Source organism: Lethenteron reissneri, chromosome 66, assembly GCF_015708825.2.
Source record: "Lethenteron reissneri isolate LAM-NWPU_2019-01 chromosome 66, ASM1570882v1, whole genome shotgun sequence".
Classification (NCBI taxonomy): domain Eukaryota; kingdom Metazoa; phylum Chordata; class Hyperoartia; order Petromyzontiformes; family Petromyzontidae; genus Lethenteron; species Lethenteron reissneri.
Window position 1 is genome coordinate 1021780 of NC_083844.1, and position 14164 is coordinate 1035943.

General features: G+C 56.1%; 4 protein-coding genes across 4 annotated transcripts; all 4 read left to right on the top strand.

Annotated features, from left to right (window-relative positions):
* The first annotated feature begins 7890 nt into the window (after window positions 1–7890).
* LOC133359814 (histone H4) lies at window positions 7891–8739 on the top strand. Its single transcript, XM_061578350.1, has one exon. The coding sequence runs from the start codon at window positions 8376–8378 to the stop codon at window positions 8685–8687; it is 312 nt and encodes a 103-aa protein (XP_061434334.1). The 5' UTR covers window positions 7891–8375; the 3' UTR covers window positions 8688–8739.
* A 131-nt stretch (window positions 8740–8870) lies between these two features.
* Window positions 8871–10084, top strand: LOC133359804 (histone H2B type 3-B-like). The gene has a single exon (XM_061578336.1). The coding sequence runs from the start codon at window positions 9552–9554 to the stop codon at window positions 9951–9953; it is 402 nt and encodes a 133-aa protein (XP_061434320.1). The 5' UTR covers window positions 8871–9551; the 3' UTR covers window positions 9954–10084.
* A 180-nt stretch (window positions 10085–10264) lies between these two features.
* Window positions 10265–11420, top strand: LOC133359789 (histone H3). Its single transcript, XM_061578319.1, has one exon. The coding sequence runs from the start codon at window positions 11010–11012 to the stop codon at window positions 11418–11420; it is 411 nt and encodes a 136-aa protein (XP_061434303.1). The 5' UTR covers window positions 10265–11009.
* Window positions 11421–11440: 20 nt separating this feature from the next.
* On the top strand, window positions 11441–13576 carry LOC133359777 (histone H2A-like). Its single transcript, XM_061578307.1, has 2 exons — window positions 11441–11565; window positions 13036–13576. Exons 1-2 carry the CDS (start codon window positions 11495–11497, stop codon window positions 13442–13444), a joined length of 480 nt encoding a protein of 159 aa, XP_061434291.1. The 5' UTR covers window positions 11441–11494; the 3' UTR covers window positions 13445–13576.
* The last annotated feature ends 588 nt before the right edge of the window (window positions 13577–14164 follow it).

Below are 14164 nucleotides of genomic sequence, written 5' to 3' on the forward strand. Positions count from 1 at the left end.
GTTAAACTCCAACGCCCCCTAGAGAGCGGACCAACTAGGGGTGCATCGACGCGGTCCCGATACAGATAGACGATAATGAGAATAATGGCGAGCGAGTGATCTCCACACAGGTTCCAGCAACAACGCCCACAGAAACGGTGACTCCTGGCGACTGGCTACGGGAGCTGGTGGCGGGGATCACGGGGGCCACGTCGCTGGTGGAAGGGGAGGTTAACGGAGTGCGTACCCGAATCCTGCTGGACACGGGGGCGGTGGCCTCGCTCGTGAGCGCAGCGCACTGCAGCGCGATCGGGGTCGACGTGCGTCACCTGCAGGCCCCGGACCGCGCGCTGCACACTGCGAGCGGAGCCGGAATGGGGCTGCTGGGGAAAGCCACCCTAGAGGTCCGCATAGGCAGCCGGGTGTGCACGCAGGAGTTCTACGTGTCGAGTGCGTTGTGTCACGAGTGTATCGCAGGCACCGACCTCCTAGAACGGTTGGGACTCAACGTGCAACCCCGCCAGCGATGCGCCACCATGGAGAGCAACGGCGAGCGGATACCGTTCCTGGGACGAGAACCAACGCGCCGCCGCTTTGCACCTGTGGTCGCTATCCTGGCGACGGCAGTCACCATCGGCCCGCTCACCGAGATGCTGGTGCCGGTGGCAACATCCCCCACCGACCCCGCGCTCCGACCATCAGGGGAGGTAATGCTAACTCCTCACCCGGAGTTGGCAAAACGGTATGGGGTTGTGGGATCCGCCACGTTGGTAAACGCAGATGGGGACCGATTGTTTATGCGGATGTTTAAACCCCCCACAATACCCCCGCGATACTGCGACGGCGCACCCCGATAGCCACAGTACACCCCCTGCACGCACGCCACTCTAACGACTCGGTGTTCGCACTCTGGGCTGAGGACCCCGGTCGTCCTGAGGGTGAGCAGGACCTGGCCTGGCGAGTCGGGCCCGACTCCCCGAGCCGAGGTCGTTCCCCTGCTCGACGCGTTACATGTACCATGGGGCGGACTTACCTAAGGGAGAGGCCGATCGGCTGCGCGAGTTACTGCGGGAGTATGCCGACGTGTTCAGCGAACACGACTCGGACGTGGGTCGGACCGACCTTGTTAAGCATCAAATTGACACCGGTGCAGGCCGACCCATCAAACTCCCTGCGTACCGAGTGGGCGCAACCCGAACGCGCCCAAATCAAAGAGGCAGTTGGGGACATGCTTCGCGATAACATAATTCAGCCCTCGGCGAGCCCCTGGTCAGCCCCGGTGGTACTAGTAACGAAAAAGGATGGGTCAACCCGGTTCTGCGTCGATTACCGTAAACTAAACGCAGTCACGCTCGGCGATGCCTTCCCCATACCTCGCATCGACGACACCTTCGACAGTCTCGCAGGAGCGCGGTATTTTTCCACCCTCGATCTGGCGTCCGGTTACTGGCAGGTGGAGATGACGGAGGAGGATCGGCCAAAAACAGCATTCACCACCCCGATGGGCCTGTTTGAGTTTCGCGTGTTGCCGTTCGGACTCACTAACGCGCCCGCGACGTTCCAGCGGTTGATGGAGTTGGTGATGCGGGGCTTGCAGTGGGAACAGTGCCTGATTTACTTGGACGATGTGATAGTGTTCAGTAGATCTTTGTCTGAGCATTGGTCCAGGCTTCGAGAGGTGTTCCAGCGACTGCGAGCGGCTCATCTCAAGCTCAAGCCACGTAAGTGTTACATCGCACAACGCGAGGTGGGGTACCTCGGGCATCGCGTCAGCGAGGCAGGCGTGCGCACCGATCCGGAGAAGGTACGCGCCGTAGTGGAGTGGCCACGGCCAAGGAATCTGACGGAGATCAGATCATTTTTGGGGCTCGCCACCTATTATCGTCGATTTGTAAAGGGATTCAGCGAGATTGCACGCCCCCTCACCCAACTCACCTCCCCTAAGCACCCCTACCAGTGGACGGGGGCCTGCCAGACGGCCTTCACCACTCTCAAAGACCACCTCACCCACGCCCCCACCCTCGCTTTCCCCGATTTTACCACCGATTTTATTTTGGACACCGACGCCAGCAGCAGCGGGCTGGGCGCGGTGTTGTCACAGGTACAGGATGGGACGGAACGAGTCATCGCGTACGCCAGCCGGACCTTGAGTGGGGCCGAGCTGAACTATTGCGTGACCCGCCAAGAGTTGTACGCCGTGATTTTCGCATGCAAACAGTTCCGGCCGTATTTGTACGGCAGGAGATGTCGTGTACGCACTGACCATTATGCTCTGCAGTTTCTTCTTACATTCAAGGAGCCGCGGGGGCAGATGGCCCGGTGGTTGGCGCAGTTGCAGGAGTACAACCTGCAAATCGAGTATCGGGCTGGCCGGACGCATGCAAACGCGGACGCCTTGTCGAGGCGACCCACGGTGTACGCCGAGACGAGGGCGGAGGAGGCCTGCCCGTGTTTCACGGGGGGACGCTGCCGGCGGGCAACGGACCCCCGAGAGGCCGCGGCCACTGACCCCCCCCCAGCGAGAGAGAGTGCAGTGTGCGCCACAGAAACCCTCGCAGGTGGCACTGAGGATCCCGTCGACCGCCCGGCAAGCGCGGGACCCGCGGCTCGGGACCCGATCGGACGGATCCAGGAGGACGTCGGCTGCGCCTTCCCGGGCCTAAACGACGAGCAGCTGAGACAGACCCAGCAGCGAGATCCGGATCTGGCGGCAGTGGAGGCGGCACTGCGGGAGGAAAAGAGCGCCCTACCAGGACCCTGGAGCGGTTTGTATGCCCGGTTGTGTGTGCGGAACGGAGTAGTACGGGAGTTAACCGAGGCCGGCCAGCCGGGGTGCATCTGTGTTCCTGCCCAGGTGCGACCCCAGCTGCTACGGCTGGTGCATGACCACCCACTCGGGGGCCACGATGGGGAACGACGCACTCGAGAGACCCTGCGTCGCCAGTATCTCTGGCCCAAATTGGCACAAGATGTGGCCGCCTGGGTGCAGGGCTGCCGGGCCTGTCAGCAGTGTGGGCAAAAGCCGGCGAGGTACCAGGTACCCCTGAGGCCGTTCCGAGTCAGTCGGACGAATCAGTTGGTCGGAATCGACCTGCAGGGGCCCTTTCCACGATCCCACCGGGGCAACCGATATATTCTCGTAGCGGTGGAATACTTCACCCGCTACCCCGTGGCGGTGGCTATCCCGGATAAAACAGCCCTCGTAGTGGCCCGGGCCTTCGTGGAAAACTACGTACTTAAGTGCGGGATCCCCGAACGAGTCATTACCGACCAGGGTAGTGAATTCGAGGCCGAACTATTTCAGGCGCTGTGCCGAGAGTTCGGGATCCAGAAGGACCGAACCACGGCGTATCACCCCCAGGCGAACGGGATGGTAGAGAGGATGAACCAGACTCTGGCCGGGAAGCTTAAACGCATGGCGGCCGCGAATCAACAGGACTGGGACGAACACCTTCCCTATGCCCTGTTCGCCTACACCACCGCCGTTCACACCTCTACAGGACAGACCCCGTTCCTAATGATGTTTGGTCGCGAGTCTCGCCTGCCCGCAGATCTGCTGTTCGGTGTTCCTCCGCCGCAACGGGAGGAAGGGAGCCACCCCGTGGAGCACTTGCTGGAGACCCTGCGAGGGGCCAGGGGCCGAGCCTACCCGCACGGAGAGGCCGCGCACCAGCGGCAAGAGCAGGGCGCCCGACCCCGTATGGAGCCCCCCTTCTACACTGCGGGCTCCGAGGTGTGGCTGTACACTCCCCGCGTCGGTGCCGGACAGGTGGGGAAGCTGACCACCTACTGGCGAGGACCCTGGATTGTGAGACGGCAGATCTCACCATGGACGGTGCTGATTCAGGGAGGAGAGAGGGGCCGGGAGATGGTGGTCAACATCCGCCGACTGAAGCCGTGGCGAGCAGCCCCCAAGGGGGGGAGCCCCGCCGTCCAAGTACCCCGAAACCCCGGGGTCCCCCCACCCCCCGTGCCCGGGGGCCTCGCGCAGTACATGGGCCCCACGGAGCCCCGGGCTCCGAGGGGCCCCCGGGCGGGGCCGGGGGCGACGAGGACGGCGACCCTTAAACCCCACCGCCTCTGAGTTTGTTCCCCAGCCCGCAGGTGCCAGAGGCCGAGGGGAGCCGTTGGAATGGAGGAGGAGACCACCGCCGGAGCCCCAGGAGACGGAGCCGCCACCCCCGAGGCCAGCCACAAGGGCCGGGCGAATCCCGCGGACCCCACGGCGATACCTCGTGGGGGCAACCCAGGCGAGGTGCTCCAGTCAACCCGGGACGGGGACTGGCACCCCGGGGGGCTATGTGGTGCCACAACGACGGGGCCGCTCTGCCGAACCAGGGAGCCGCCCGGCTTCCCCCACCGCACTGCCCCCCATCACCCGCCCCACATAAGCACACACCCGCACGCATTTCCCCCCCCCATAGAGCTGGAAGGGAAGGTCACCTGATCGACCGGTTTTATCCGAGAGACCCTTATCGGGATTAATTCTCACGGTTTCCGGCGATCAGGGAATTGGATGACCCCCCCGTGCTACGTGGCACCGCGGCGCCGCGGCCGGCCTTAATATGGTGTGGTCGCGGCGTGGGGCATTCGGCCACCGCGGTTGAGGCGCATTTTCCCCCCACACACACTCCCACGGGTCGACGGGGCAAGCAGGGGAGGCACGGGACAGCATGAATAGCGGGGTCACAGGGGCTGTTGCGCATAGTCATGGGGGGTTGGGATAATTGCGCTGGAGCGCGCAGGCCCCATTGGTAGGAAGGGTAAGGGAGTAATTAGGATGTACGCCGCCAACGTCGCTCACTGATTAGCATATCAACAGCGCCCGGGGAACCGCCGTGCACGGGCTTGGGGTGCACGAGCCCATTGTTCAGCGCAGCATCCCCTTTGAGGTAGGGAGGATAAATAGAGGAGCGGAGAGGGGAAATCGCCCCTTCTCTCCAGGCCAGCGGACCAGCAGGAGTTCCAGCCAGCGACCCGGACGTCCGTGCGACGCATCGAGGTACGCTGTTAGCGCAGAGAGCAGCGAACCTCCGCGGGCACCAAACAGTGAGTGGGGAGGTAAAGTAGGGTATCGTAGCAGATAAATCGGGAATAGGTATAGAGGTATCAGCGTAGGCCAGCCTCGTCGACTCACTGATTTGACATCAATTCGCAGGTAGCATATAATAAATCATTAATAGCGAAGCGTGGTCTCGCGTGATCTTGTCGTGCAGAGTGTCGCGTGGGGAGCTGCGTGTGTGTGCGTGCGTCCACCCCGGGTGCGATACAGGTGCGCGATCATAACGTGAGTGGAGTTGGAGTGCGCGGAGCGGCGTGTGTGTGGGAGTGCTCATACGTTCGTTACGTGTCGGATACGGATGCGCATTGGTAACGTGCCGCACAGGGCTATAGGCGGGCACACGCTCGCAGTATACGAGAGCTGTACGTAGCGGTGTAAAGAGGGGGAGTGTGGCGTTTGATTGATGATGCTGTGCGCGTGTATGCTCGCAGCGTGGGAGCGCGGCGCGAGACTGTAACAGTGGGGGCGTCGCGTTCGAATGCCGGCGAAACCGTAGCGGGTAATAGGGAGGTGGGGTAACCTAAACGGAATAGGGGATGCAGGCGAGAGGGACCCCGGGGGCCAGCGGCCCCTACAGTAGCAGGCATGGTTAATTACGTACGCGCACACCCACACACACAGCTCTGTACGGCACTCACTCTTGCGCTTCTCTGCGCCGCGCTGGCCGCTCACGTTACAATCGCGCACCTGGGGTACGCCGATTACGCACGCCGCGAGCTTACGCACACACAGTACCACACGCGTCCCCACACGCAACCCGCGCGCTCAGCTCCGCGCAGCGCTCACTCACGTGGCGAACCACTGTGCACACAGCGCCCCCACACGCTCACACTGCACGACAAGATCACGCGAGACCACGCTTCGCTATTAATGATTTATTATATGCCACCTGCGAATTGATGTTGAATCAGTGAGTCGACGAGGCTGGCCTATTCCACTAAACCTGCACCTATTCCCTATTTATCGGCTATGATTCTAATTCCCCTTCTTACTCACTGTTAAGTGTCCACGGCGGTCCGCTGATCCTTGTGTTAACCGCGTGCCTCGGTGCGTCGCACGGACGTTCGGGTCGCTGGCTCGAGCTGCGTCTGGTCGCCTGGCGCTGGAGTAAGAGAGCGATTTCCCCTCTGCGCTCCTCTATTTATCCTCCCTACCTCCAAAGGGGATGCTGCGCTGAACAATGGGCTCGTGCACCCCAAGCCCGCGCACGGCAGTCCCCAGGCGCTGTTGATATGCTAATCAGTGTGCTGCGTGCAAGGCGTAAATCCTAATTACTCCCTTACCCTTCCTAACAATGGGGCTTGCGCGCTCAAGCGCAATTATCCCAACCCTCCATGACTATGCGCAACAGCCCCTGTGACCCCGCTATTCATGCTGTCCCGTGCCTCCCCTGCTTGCCCCGTCGACTCGTGGGGGTGTGTGTGGGGGGAAATGCGCCTCAACCGCGGTGGCCGAATGCCCCACGCCGCGACCATACCATATTAAGGCCGGCAGCAGCGCCGCGGTACCCCGTAGCACGGGGGAGGTCATCCAATTCCCTGATCGCCGGAAACCGTGAGAATTAATCCCGATAAGGGTCTCTCGGATAAAAACCGGTCGATCGGGTAACCTTCCCTTCCAGCTCTATGGGGGGGGGGGGGGGGGGGATGCGTGCGGGTGTGTGCTTATGTGGGGCGGGTGATTGGGGGCAGTGCGGTGGGGGAAGCCGGGCGGCTCCCTGGCTCGGCAGAGCGGCCCCGTCGCTGTGGCACCACAGTAACGTGCCGCACAGGGCTATACTGCGAGCACGGCGTTTGATTGACGATGATGTGCGCACGTATGCTCGCAGCGTGGGAGCGCGGCGCGAGGCTGTAAATAGTAGGGGTGTCGCGTTCGAATGCCGGCGAAACCGTAGCGGGTAATAGGGAGGTGGGGTAACGTAAACGAATAGGGGATGCAGGCGGGAGGGATCTCGGGGGCTAGCGACCCCCACAATAGTAAGCATAAAAGTACTGGTAAACGCTGGGGATGTTAACACTCGGTAAAGTATAATATTGCCTGTCAAATAAGATGGTACAAATATGTGTAGTTAAATATTTTTTACATGGTTAATAACATTTTTCCAATGATTACTCATTCGTGTTACTTAGTGCAGTAAATACGTGTTACTTATTGCAGTAAAAACAACTCATCGCATGAACCATCCTGCGCTCCTAGAATATCAACTCTGTCAATGCATTAAACGTAAGATTATCTATTTTCTTTAAACATTCGACTGCGGAGTCACTTGAGTTGAATTTGAGTGGTGATGATTGTGCACCGTGCCTCGATCTTGTTCAAAGCGCGCGACCCTTCTGCAGTGCGTGACCTACTCACCTCTTGCCACGTAAAATGTTAAACTTTCTATTTAATGTCGGTTAATTTTGAGTAATTTTCTTCAGTTTGTTGTCCATCTGAAAATCCATAAATTTATTCATTTCAAAGTTCGATTAAAACGTCCAGTTAAAAGTTCGGTGACAAGGGACGATTGACATGGCGCGCAGTCCTCACCATAGCGCGAGAGGAGGAATCGCGAGCGCGCGAGGCAAAACTTAAATAGAAAATATTTTGTTGGAATTAAATATGAGTAGTCTGTTGAAGCATCTTGTCTTGCAAAAAATTCGAGTGCGTTTTAAATAGTGTTCATCAGTAACACTTTTGAAAACCGACAATCATCATATCTTGCCCTGACCGAACAATGTCTCCCAAATGTTGGTTGTTCACTTGTTTAGAATTATAATTTATATCGTGAGCATTGTCGTATATTACATAAGTAACGTACATTAAAGAAGTGATCTTCGTGATGATGTATTAACTAGATGCATGTAAGTATGAACGTTACGGGAGTAATCGAGCCCAAAGGCAGGCGTGATAAACACATTGCGGTGCACCATCTAAACTTCTCTATTAAAATTAATTTATATACGTAAATATCGCATTGTTTGCAATATCTTTCTTACTTTGGGAGAACTAGTTGGTGACGTTCACTCAACTATTGTATTATTCACTCCACGTGCAATCTTGCAACAGATGGCGTTCCTCTGGCGTTCGCTGCGGGTGTGCCAATATCATTCCAGAGTGCTTCGAAGAAGGGCCATTGCCCAAAACGTCGCATATTATACATGTCAAGGAAGTGTTATTGACGACGGTGGAGGGTTTTCTTCGTCGCAGAGGTTAAAGGTGGAAGGTTTAAGGCGGAGCCATCGCGGAGGGCAGGGGTGGTCGGTGACGTCGCCACGCTTCGGGTATAAAGGCGGCTGCTGCTGCAAGCTGAGCGCGCAGTCTCTCGCGAGGAGCTTTGTCACAAGTAGTCGCAATGTCTGGACGCGGTAAAGGCGGTAAGGGGCTCGGCAAGGGAGGCGCAAAACGCCATCGCAAGGTGCTGCGCGACAACATCCAGGGCATCACCAAGCCCGCCATCCGCCGCCTCGCTCGCCGCGGCGGTGTGAAGCGCATCTCGGGCCTCATCTACGAGGAGACCCGCGGCGTCCTGAAGGTCTTCCTTGAGAACGTCATCCGCGACGCCGTCACCTACACGGAGCACGCCAAGCGCAAGACCGTCACCGCCATGGACGTGGTCTACGCCCTCAAGCGCCAGGGCCGCACTCTCTACGGCTTCGGAGGCTGAGCGCCCATCTCTCGCACACTAAGCCAACCCAAAGGCTCTTTTCAGAGCCACCCACCTCTTCGAAACTGCTTGCGCCAGTGTTGCCAAACACGCTCTGAATGGAGCACATGTCCTGGGTTGTTGTGAGCGTGCTGGACGTTCGCTTGTTGAGTTGGCGAATCTTCATCTGCTTCCACATGAATGAATGAAATAAATCATGATATTCACGACACGTCACATTTAACAAGGCGTAATTCTTGAACGCCTTAATACAGAACCCATTTCTGGTATTTTTGCGTGAATTATTTCCAGCTGCAGCCGATTCCGATATTACGTCAAGCATTTGGCGCCACAATCTTACAGCACCCTCGTCCTAATTGACGGAGCGTGCCGGAATGCTAATCTCCACCTGTACAGCACAACAGCGAAGTTATTTTTCTCCACCGAGCGCTTGTATTTTTCCAAATTGCGTTCATAAAACGCCCGTGCGCCGTATTAGACGAGTGGTGAAACAATCCCTCGTAAGAAACAAAAAAACCCACGCTCAAAACACAATATACTGAATTGGGTTTTCTAGTCATCCTTTTTAAAGCAAAGGCAATGCCATGGCTGCAATTCACTAATACACATGTTTGGACATTACATTGTGTTATATTCTCAAGTCCTTTTTGCAGTAAAATCGATATTAAAGTCAACATCGCGTCCGCGTTTCTCATTGGAGGCTGATGGAGAGGGACGGTACTAAAAGAGCCACTCAGCAGCGCCGCGCACTACGATCCTCTGATTTGCATCTCGCCTCCTATAAAAGGAGCTCAACGCGCGAGCGACATCCACATTCGCTTCCCGTCTGTTCTGACCTGAAGCTGCTGCCTACGACGCGTCGACATGCCCGATCCTCCCGCATCAAAGAGCGCTGGGCCGGCCAAGGTTCCTGCTCCCAAGAAGGGCTCCAAGAAGGCTGTGACCAAGGCTACGCGCAAGGATGGCAAGAAGCGACGCCACCGCAGGAAGGAGAGCTACGCCATTTACATCTACAAGGTGATGAAGCAGGTGCACCCCGATACCGGCATCTCGTCCAAGGCAATGAGCATCATGAACTCGTTCGTCAACGACATCTTCGAGCGCATCGCTTCCGAGGCGTCCCGCCTGGCGCACTACAACAAGCGCTCCACCATCACTTCTCGGGAGATCCAGACCGCAGTGCGACTGCTGCTCCCCGGCGAGCTGGCCAAGCACGCCGTGTCGGAGGGCACCAAGGCCGTCACCAAGTACACAAGCTCCAAGTGAAGCCTCGACTCCACCATTAATTACAAAGGCTCTTTTCAGAGCCACCCACCTCTCCGAACCTGCTTGTACCAGTCCTAGCAGGAGTACTAAACGAAACTTCCAACAAAGCCCCGGTTCACGCGGGGACATTGTTCGCTCATTGAGTGGAATGGGAATAAAAGCGATATTCATGGCACATCATGTTCACCAGCAGGCATTTCTTGGATTTGTTTGTCCATTGATTTCATCTGCAGCCCATTCAGATATTACATTGGATATTTGGTGCCAAAACCTTGCAATGCAATATATTTAATTCGTGGTTGTATTTTCGGGCAGGAACTAACATTTTGCACGTGTACATCTATGTAAAAGTAAGCGCCTAGCATGGATGACTCGTGCAGTATAATTGATGATCATCTCAATGCCAAGAGAATAGATATCTATCCCTGTGATCACCTTTCCGACATTTTCACGTATTAACTTTGGAGCTTTCGTGACTGCAGGAATTATTCTTTGGTTCTTTCGGTAAAGTCACGTATATAAAAAAAACAAATTGGTGATATCTGTCTGCTTATATGTCAGTCTATAATTTTTTCTGGTTCGATTTTATGTCGCTATTTCATTATACCTGATGATGATTGCTTGTGTTGCAATCGAAACGTCGTATGCTATTATTTTTTCTTTATACGTGACTTTACCGAAAGAACCAAAGAATATTTTTTACGTATTACTGTTTCCAATGAAGCGCAGTTTCTGCACACTTTATTTAGATCACGCGGAGCACTGTAAAGTTGTTTTCGGAAAGGTGTTTGCTTGAGAAAATAACATCCGTAAAGGACATCGACCGCGCTCAAACGGAACTACTGCATCGTGATGCGGCATTCTGCAATGCTCCAAAGTGAGAACATTTCGTTGATGAAGAAGAGTTGACGACTCGAGATCATTGCACGCTGCCAACCAATCAGCACGCGCCCCTTCTTCGCACGTCACGACTCCGCTGACCAGTGAGCGCGCGCTCTGGGCTACATAAGCCGCCTTCTCCTCCCCGCCTGTGAGAATCTTTGCCCTCACCAAGCCATGGCTCGCACCAAGCAGACGGCTCGCAAGTCCACGGGCGGCAAGGCCCCCCGCAAGCAACTCGCCACCAAGGCGGCCCGAAAGAGCGCTCCGGCCACGGGCGGCGTCAAGAAGCCTCACCGCTACAGGCCCGGCACCGTCGCTCTGCGCGAGATCCGCCGCTACCAGAAGTCCACCGAGCTGCTCATCCGCAAACTGCCCTTCCAGCGCCTCGTCAGGGAGATCGCGCAGGACTTCAAGACCGACCTGCGCTTCCAGAGCTCCGCTGTCATGGCTCTGCAGGAGGCCAGCGAAGCGTACCTTGTCGCGCTCTTCGAGGACACCAACCTGTGCGCCATCCACGCCAAGCGCGTCACCATCATGCCCAAGGACATTCAGCTCGCCCGCCGCATTCGTGGCGAGCGCGCTTGAACGCCCAGCTCGGCCCTCAAAGCACAACACAAAGGCTCTTTTCAGAGCCACCACTTACTCGTGAGAAAGCTTCCATGTGTGTCCTTCAAAGTTCGGGTGCCGGAAACCTTCGTTTGCTGGTCACGGCTCTCACGAGTCGTCAGGCGTAAGCGACAATCAAGTTCATTTCTATACCCCGCCGCTCATTCTTCAACATCACACGTTGGTGTTGTATATAAGCGTTGTGAAACCATGTCTACATAATGTACAACAAAAGGGTTATTTTGGTGAAATGTATTTTACCTCAGAGTCGCGTGGTGGGTGTGGAGGCCTAGCACCGTGCAGAGCCTCCCGCCTCGCCTGATTTTGCCACCCGGCTGACGCTGGGTACGGGTGCCGTTTCCCCCCCCCCCCCCCCGCGCTTCAATAATACTGTGTAATCGCTATAATTTAATAATCTACCGACCCTATAATAGTAATAGCACACATTGTGGTGGGGGGGGGGGAGTAAAGAGGACGTGAAACTTAGATGAATTTACCTCAGAGTCGCGTGTTAATGCGTGCGCCTATTTTTAACGGGAATTAAAGATGGCGTCCACCCCGCAACTGCTAGCCCGTCGCTAGCCGTTGCCAGGGGCAACCGGCGTCGCTAGGCGTTGCCAGGGGCAACCGGCGTCCAATGAAAGTGCGTATGGTCCGACATCCAAAAAAAGATCTCCCGTATAGACTTAACAGACTGTAGGGGCAAGTGCTATTAGCGAGCACCTATGAAGGCCGGAACGGTACACGAGGGGGTGGGTGGCCAGCACCACGCCCGACCGCCTTTGTCTCCCTAGCGGCGATGTTTACACACCGCACCAGGTACTCATTTGAGGCTGAGTCGACCTAGGGGAGGCCCAGGACCGGTTCAAATAATCGTCACTGGTGTTTGCCGTGAGCGGGAATTGAACCCGGGTCGCCAGGTTCATAGTGCAGCGCGCTAACCACTACACTACCGCTCCCCACGGTCCGACATCCACACACAGACAGACAGACATTCACGATTTTATATATATAGATTAAACCCAAAGATTTTGGTTTATGCTGTTTCAAGCCCGAGCTGATAAGAAGTTCACATTTTGCAAACTGAGACTGAATTATTCACGCACATATATTTTTAGGCATTGCCCGAACAGGCGGTTAAAGAAAAATATCTATACACCGTATAGGCACGTGGGCGATCAATCACGAGCTCAAGGCTATCACAATGATTTCTTATAACCAATGCAGTCCCTCAAAATGATGATTATAATCAATAATACATTGATATTTGCGGAATCCGCTTATAAGTTTGACTTGCCAGCACGTGCCCATAAATTAACTCTATCATGCTTAAAACTTGAAGCTATTAAGTACGTGTATCGCATTGTTTAATTCATAAGATGCGTGTCCGCATTAAAACATATATGGATACAAATAATGAAAGTCAACATCGAATCCTCGCGTCCCGGCTTGTCATTGGTGGCTCAAGGAGAGGGCGGGACTCGACCGAGAGGAGCCAATCAGCAGCGGCGCGCTCTACGATCCTCGTCTCCGCTATAAAAGCCGCTCCCGTGGTGCGTGTTAACGTCACAAATCGTTCGTACTTTGTCTCCAGTGCTTTTTGCATCCTAGGTCCCTTAACGATGTCTGGACGCGGCAAGACCGGTGGCAAATCTCGCGCCAAGGCAAAGTCCCGCTCTTCCCGCGCCGGCCTGCAGTTCCCCGTGGGTCGCGTTCACAGGCTGCTCCGCAAGGGCAATTACGCCCAGCGGGTCGGCGCTGGAGCACCCGTCTACCTGGCCGCCGTGCTCGAGTACCTTTCTGCCGAGATCCTCGAGCTGGCTGGCAATGCCGCCCGCGACAACAAGAAGACGAGGATCATCCCCCGACACCTGCAGCTCGCCGTGCGAAACGACGAGGAGCTCAACAAGCTCATGGGCGGCGTGACTATCGCCCAGGGCGGTGTGCTGCCCAACATCCAGGCCGTGCTGCTGCCCAAGAAGACCTCTCAGGCAAAGAAGTGAACGCGCCGCCGCCTCTACCACCACAACAACGGCTCTTTTCAGAGCCACCCACTTGCTTGCAAAGAGCTCGGACAGTCGTGCACAGGGGTTTTGTTATTAATAAGGACACCGTCGTCGAGTTGCCCTCGTCCCAAATTGCACGCAATTAAACGAATGCTCTGCTCATTCCAGATACCCGTTATGTCTAATTTAGGAACGGTATTTGAGCAGCATTCCAACATTGCATCAATCATGGAACATGGTTTAGAATAAATTGGGATGCCTATTGGAAGAAAATATCGTGTTTTTTTAAAGAATAAAACTCGCTCTTTTTGAGCGGTCAGATTACATATGAAGGAGTCGGAGAATGGTTCAAGCACTTTAAGGGATCTGCGAGCCACCCTCACGAACCACGCAAACACGACATCTCCGCTCTCACGACAACACGCACCAATCAATCTTAATTTTTTTTCACACACGCTAATATCGTAATATCGTCACGTGGTTAAATCGTTAAACACAACGCTCGCGTGACGTCACCACCTCAGTGTCGAGCCGTCGACACTTCACGCGGCAGCCTCGAAGTGCACCCAGCCTGGCACAGGCGCCGTGGTGACGTCACCGTCACTCAGTGGCCAATGGCGGCGATTGGTGGTGGGGGGGAGTGGGGGGGTGGGGGGAGTGGGGGGTGGGGGGGAGGAGGGGGGGGAGTGGCGGTAGGGGGAGTGGGAGGAGGGGGGA

Bases quoted from the DNA above. Each gene is read 5' to 3' on its own strand.
- LOC133359814 (XM_061578350.1), top strand. From the start codon at position 8,376: ATGTCTGGACGCGGTAAAGGCGGTAAGGGGCTCGGCAAGGGAGGCGCA.
- LOC133359804 (XM_061578336.1), top strand. From the start codon at position 9,552: ATGCCCGATCCTCCCGCATCAAAGAGCGCTGGGCCGGCCAAGGTTCCT.
- LOC133359789 (XM_061578319.1), top strand. From the start codon at position 11,010: ATGGCTCGCACCAAGCAGACGGCTCGCAAGTCCACGGGCGGCAAGGCC.
- LOC133359777 (XM_061578307.1), top strand. From the start codon at position 11,495: ATGTGTGTCCTTCAAAGTTCGGGTGCCGGAAACCTTCGTTTGCTGGTC. The intron at 11,566-13,035 runs GTAAGCGACAAT...CTTTGTCTCCAG, and splicing joins GCTCTCACGAGTCGTCAGGC to TGCTTTTTGCATCCTAGGTC.